The sequence below is a fragment of the Cyphomyrmex costatus genome, unplaced genomic scaffold, assembly GCF_001594065.2.
Source record: "Cyphomyrmex costatus isolate MS0001 unplaced genomic scaffold, Ccosl1.0 scaffold101, whole genome shotgun sequence".
Taxonomy (NCBI): Eukaryota; Metazoa; Arthropoda; class Insecta; order Hymenoptera; family Formicidae; genus Cyphomyrmex; species Cyphomyrmex costatus.
In genome coordinates, this window is record NW_017274966.1 from 240,075 (window position 1) to 246,090 (window position 6,016).

Consider the following 6,016-nt stretch of genomic DNA (forward strand, 5'->3'; position numbering starts at 1 on the left):
TTGTATTTTTAATCGATCTCTATCAATTCTTCTATTAAACTTTCTAAATTGCAATATTTAATTTTTTTTATTAGTAACAGTTTAAAGATTTTAACAAAATAAAGATCTATACTAAACAAGATCATGTAAATCAATCTATTTATGCTTATTCATTATACAACTCAGTCTATAATCACACTTATTATAAGAGTGACAATTGTAAAACTTCATTTCTATTATAATGAAATTAAAGTGTTGAATTTGCCGTAACTTATTTTTGACAGATGGAAACATCCTTTGTACAGTAAGGATATTCTGATGTAACAGAAACACAGTAGTCTCCCTCTATGGCATAATTACGGTCGAATATCCTATGATCCACGATAATGCAGTCAGTTTCGTCGGAAGAACAACCGGGTAAAATACTGCAAGAAAATAGTTATGATAAAAGTTATTTGTGAACAGTTATGATAAACAGTTATGATAAAAAATACAATAATCTTTAAATCAAATAAGACAATGGCACAACGGATCTAATGGCATTAAGCTGGATCACAGGTGCTTCTAAATAATTATGTGTGAATTCATATACTACGAATGTAATTCTTCGATTGCGCGCCAAAATTTTTTCAGATTTGAAATACAACACTAATAAACAACCACAGTAATATCACGAGTTAAATTAACTAACAATTTAACAATTATTGATGCTGTTTAAGCATCTTATATCGATCTTACTAATGTTGAATAATCTATTAAAAAAAAATTGTAAATAATTAATTTTTTACCGCGAAAAATATTACCTCGGCCGGGAGTCGAATCCGGATCTCTGGCATTCGGTGTGAGCATCCTAGGTCTGTAGACTACCGAGACCTAGCCTAGGATGCTTAAATTTAGTAAACAGCAACATTAGTAAAAGCAACATTAGTAAGATCGATAAAATGCGTAAACAGCATCAATAATTGTTAAATTGTTAGTCAATTGAACTCGTGATATGTATTACTGGGATAGTTTATTAGTGTTGTATTTCAAGTCTGAAAAAATTTCGGCGCGCAATCGAAGAATTACATTCGTAATATATAAATTCACACACAATTATTTAGAAGCACCCGTGATCCAGCTTAGACCGCTGTGGCATTGTCTCATTCAGTTTGAAATTTAACGGTTTAATAAGAATTGATACAATAATCTTTATCAAGAAACAAGAGAACAAATTATTTTTATATTATTTATACATACTTGAGAAACGGAATTGTTCTGGGTCTGAAAAAAATAAAAACAATGTATTATGTATACATATGATCGTAATAATGTAGCTTCTATATATTTTATAAATATGTTTAATTTGATATAATAAAGTTTTTAGATTAAAAAAAATTATGAAACTTGAATTAATCTAAGTTTAAATACGCTGTTATTTAAAAAAGCGAACTTACGATATAGAAACACCAACACCAGTATATTTACAATCGTGAAACAACGTATTACATAAATATGCGATGGCTATATTATGCGAACAGTTGAGCCTGACAGTACCAAAAAACCAGCCTAAAACAAAAATTACTTTATTTATAATTTTTTCCTGTTAGCTGTTATCTTTATGACGTTTTTTCTGAATAATTACCACCACATGCTGGTTGGCTTAATCCGTTGTTGAACCACAAATCGAGATGACCTATAGACTCTTGTATCCCGGCAGCCGATGTGTGAAGAGCTACTACACGCTCCGCGTCCATTTTGCAAAATCTGTCCTCGCAATTATTGAACACGAATAGAGGATATGCCGGATCGGTACCAATAAGAAGCGGAATCTTGCCGTAACCTGATTTTTGAAGATCCTTCGCGGCGAAGCTACTTACATGCGCACCAAGACTATGGCCCATTAACGTAATGTTCTTCAATGGAACATCGCATGTATCGATCAATGATTTGACGTAACTGAAAAGGAAATTTTGTATATATATATATATATATATAAAACATCGCATTTTGTTTGGTTTAATATTGTTGTATGATATTGTCATTATTTTTAACGTAATATAAACAGATAGTCCCAGATCATTAGTACACCTCTTTAATTTTATCTTTACAGGATAAGATCCAATAATGAATATGTTCTAACAATAATTCTAGAGTTTAAAAAGCATTATTTACTGGTCTTATCAGTTTAACTTAGAATGGCATTGCCAATCTTCAAAGACCTTGATTTTATATGATGTCAAGATCATGACCCTAAACAACATTTAAAAGGTCTTAACCATTAATCGAACGCCTTAGATAATGCTAATACCAGCAATATTGCAACTTATTTTAAGCCTTAACTTGGAAAGTATTTAATGAAAAAATACAATATTTTATTATAGTGTTTTGAAAAATTGTCGAGATGTTACAAGAATATGCAATAAAAAATAAGAATTTTCATTTTAAAGATTGATAAGATCTTGACCTGACTTTGGCGACGCTACTCAAAGTCAAACTGATAAGACTAGTAAAAAGATTTTTTTAAACCCTAAAATTATTGCTTGAATATATTTTTAATTGGACCTTATTCTGAAAAGATAAAAGGTATGGGTGGGGTCTGAGACATCCTCTATAACATACGAAGCTAAATTTTATGACTATATTTTTTATCGTATATAGTATTGCATTGATCATTGAAGTATTGCTTAATTTTATTATAATGCTATTATTATTTAAAATTATTTATTTAAATCGTAATTAGAATTTATTGAATTTGAATTTATATATTTATTATAATAATTTATATATGTATCATAATAATTTTATTTCTCAATTTGATGTAATATTGTGAAATATATATGTAGCTATACCTCGCCAAATAGATACCAACTTCACGAGTGTTACGTACAGCGAGAGGATATTCTAGCAAGTTCATAGTAGCTGTTATTGGGTTATAGCAGGCTGCGTTAGACCAATCTAATGAAAACACTGTATACTCTTTCTATATACAAAAAAAGAACTTGTTTTAATTTTTTTTATCGTGAATTTTACAATATTTCTTTATTACTCGTTTAATATAAGATTTTCAAAAAAATTATAGTATACAAATAAGATTTACTTATTATATAAAAAAAATCTATTTTTAATTTTATTATTAAGTATAAAAAAATGTTTTATACCTGAGACAATAGAGTGGCAAAATAAGGAAAATTATAATTGAGTGAATTGGCAAGAAAACCATGAGTCATGAAGAAAACCGGTTTTAAGGGATCAATAAGATTGCAGGATTCGTTTACTTGAACAATTTTTCCATTAGGAATATTACTGTAAAAAATGTAAAAAGGCGAACGTAAGCAGTGTAAAAAATAAATTTACAGTAGAGTTACACATTATTCACTATGTGCCATTTACCTCGTGTATAGAACAGTCGAGACCGATTTAACACCAAATATACAGGAAATTGCCAAATTGAATATAAAATTGTCTGTAAAAAGATTTCATTAAAAATATCTATTTCTCGTTTGCGACACATAAATATATACAGGATATCCCGAAACTCGCGAATTAAAGTATTACAGTAAGAAAGTTTTCAAAAAATTAAATAAAAATGTTACGTATACATTTTTATTTTAAGTAACAGTTTTGAAATATTAAATATAACCAATTATAGATTACGTTTAGACGGCTACCCACAAACTGTGTGTGCAATAGTTAGTAAATGCGCACCTCAGTGAAAATAGTCGTCTAAACGTCTATAACAGGCAATATTTAAACACTTCATATGTCACAATTTTTGCTTAAAATAAAAATTTATAAACATTTTACTCTGAATTTATTTCTCTTACTATGGTATTTTGATTCGTAAATTTCGAAAAATTCTGTACGTTATGTATAAAAATATTATAACAACGATTCGAAAAAAGTGATTTAAAAAAAGATATTTGTTGAGGAGAATAAGATTATAAGAACACAATATTTTGCTAAATATCTCTATATAAAATTTGATATTACAACATTGCTGATAAAAATTGACGAAAATGTAGAAAATGTAAAATCATATTTTGCAATTAATTTTGCAATATCTTACAATAACTTATATAGTTATATGTGACTTACGTACCCCCAATTTTATTTTTCACAATATGAAAAGGATAAACAAGTATAGCGCTATAATAAACTTTTACATTTACTAACTATTATATATAAATAAATATTTTTTTAATATTTATCTTTAATTATTAGGTTAAAATTAAAAAGTTCAAAATAGCAGAAAGAATGTGGCAAACAGAATTTCTAAAAAGCAATTTGATATAAAACTCGGTATTAGAAAATTTTTAATAGCAAAGTAATATTAAATTTTTAGTTTCTCTTTATTTAAAGCTTATTAGTGTTATGTAAACAGTTGATATTAATTTCCAAGCGTTTAAACTCTGATTATAGACCTTTTGACATTTTCCTGTATATTAATCTTTATTATCTATTTGAAATTTAATATTTTTAGACTACATTCAAATTCAGGGATCTTTAGATATCAAGAATTTTCTAAAACTAAGTTTTACAATAATTAATATTACAAAATTTTAATGATTCAAAATGTTGAAATTTATTTTCCAAAAAATTTTATTTCTCTTGAGTACGTCATTGTTGTAGCACAAATGTGCGATATATCTTAAAAATATTTCTCAAAGATTAATTTAGAAGTCATATTAACCGTTATTAATTGAAGATTTCATATCCGTTATCTGCAAGAAAAAAAGATCCGTAAAAGTAAACAAATTGTATTCTCAAATATATATATTACTTAAAGTTAGTATTAATAAGTGATTGAAATGACTTTAGAAGACAAACAATATATGTAACGGTTAGTATCTTTTGCAGTTTCAATTATTTTTCACAAACGAGCAATAAGCAATTTACTCTCCATTTTATCTCATCGACAAGTCTAACACAAAGAATTTTTATTAAATTTATGGACATTTATAATAATCGAAAAAAAATTTAAAGTGATTGAAAAAGTAGTTTGTTAATTATAATCATATTCATAATATGAATACTTTCAAGAAATACGTGATGCTGCATCATTCTAGTTTGATATAGAACTGCAAAAGAATCAGAAGTGTTAACTTTGTAGAATTTATGTCGTAATTTTGAAGAGATGCGCAATAAGCCAGCTGTGATTGTTTTTAAAATAAAAAGTATTATCTACTATCTCTAAAACTCTTAGAGTGAATTATCACGATGAAGAGCGAAACTTAGCTTTTAAAGATTGAAAATTGAACCATTCCTTTTCAAGATTAGCTTAATTTTCACTTTACATTGAGATTTCACTTTAACGAATTTAAAAAGTATACATCAAGACAGTAAAAATCTGGAAGATCGTAAGAATAAGGATTCTAATGTTTATTTTCAAAGTGAGAAAAAGTATGCTTACCGCATTATTATAGTCACTCGGGGCCGCTATTGTACCAAAAAAATTGTAGAGCAATATAAAAAATGATGTAATCATAATCAATCGCATCATTGACGAAAAAGTAAAACAAAATGATCCTTTTTCAAGCTATCTTCAAAATGTAGCTTTGATGAAAAATGAAAATAGTAACAAAAAGCACATAGTTTGGTTCACAAAACGTAGAAAGACCGCCATTCAGCGACTTCTTTTTTGTTAACTGACAAGGAAATAAGTAAGAAAGAGTCGAGATATGTCGTAGTACTATCAGTTATGTAGCATTTCATGCGAAATTACGTATAAACTACATAATTGTTGCATTTATGATATAGAATAATCGGGAATATAATAGCGCAAGTAGCGCGTATATAGGGTGTTTTATTTAACTGATATACTCTAAAGTAATAAAAATGGCTACATATTAACAAAAAATGTTTAGGAAAAATATATGATCTGAAAGGAGATAAATAATATAGTAAATAAGATGAAAATATCCAAGGACTCTTAGTATAACAATAATTAATACAAATAGAAAGAGCGACGTAAGAGTCAAGTAAAATTTTATATTTAAAAATAATACAATATATATATTTAATTTCAAATTTTAAAAAATAATAGAATATAAATATA

At 27.1% G+C, this 6,016-nt stretch overlaps 1 protein-coding gene across 1 annotated transcript in view; it reads right to left on the bottom strand.

The window, feature by feature from the left end:
• Nucleotides 1-248: 248 nt before the first annotated feature.
• LOC108772434 (phospholipase A1) overlaps nucleotides 249-6,016 on the bottom strand; it is a 6,577-nt gene continuing 809 nt past the window's right edge. Inside the window, exons 2-8 of the mRNA XM_018537961.1 lie at nucleotides 3,352-3,424; nucleotides 3,120-3,264; nucleotides 2,811-2,941; nucleotides 1,604-1,917; nucleotides 1,416-1,527; nucleotides 1,219-1,242; nucleotides 249-404 (exon numbers count right to left, since the gene is read on the bottom strand). Of these exons, the coding sequence (XP_018393463.1) occupies nucleotides 251-404; nucleotides 1,219-1,242; nucleotides 1,416-1,527; nucleotides 1,604-1,917; nucleotides 2,811-2,941; nucleotides 3,120-3,264; nucleotides 3,352-3,424 (953 nt within the window). The 3' untranslated portion in view covers nucleotides 249-250. The remainder of the gene's footprint in view (nucleotides 405-1,218; nucleotides 1,243-1,415; nucleotides 1,528-1,603; nucleotides 1,918-2,810; nucleotides 2,942-3,119; nucleotides 3,265-3,351; nucleotides 3,425-6,016) is intronic.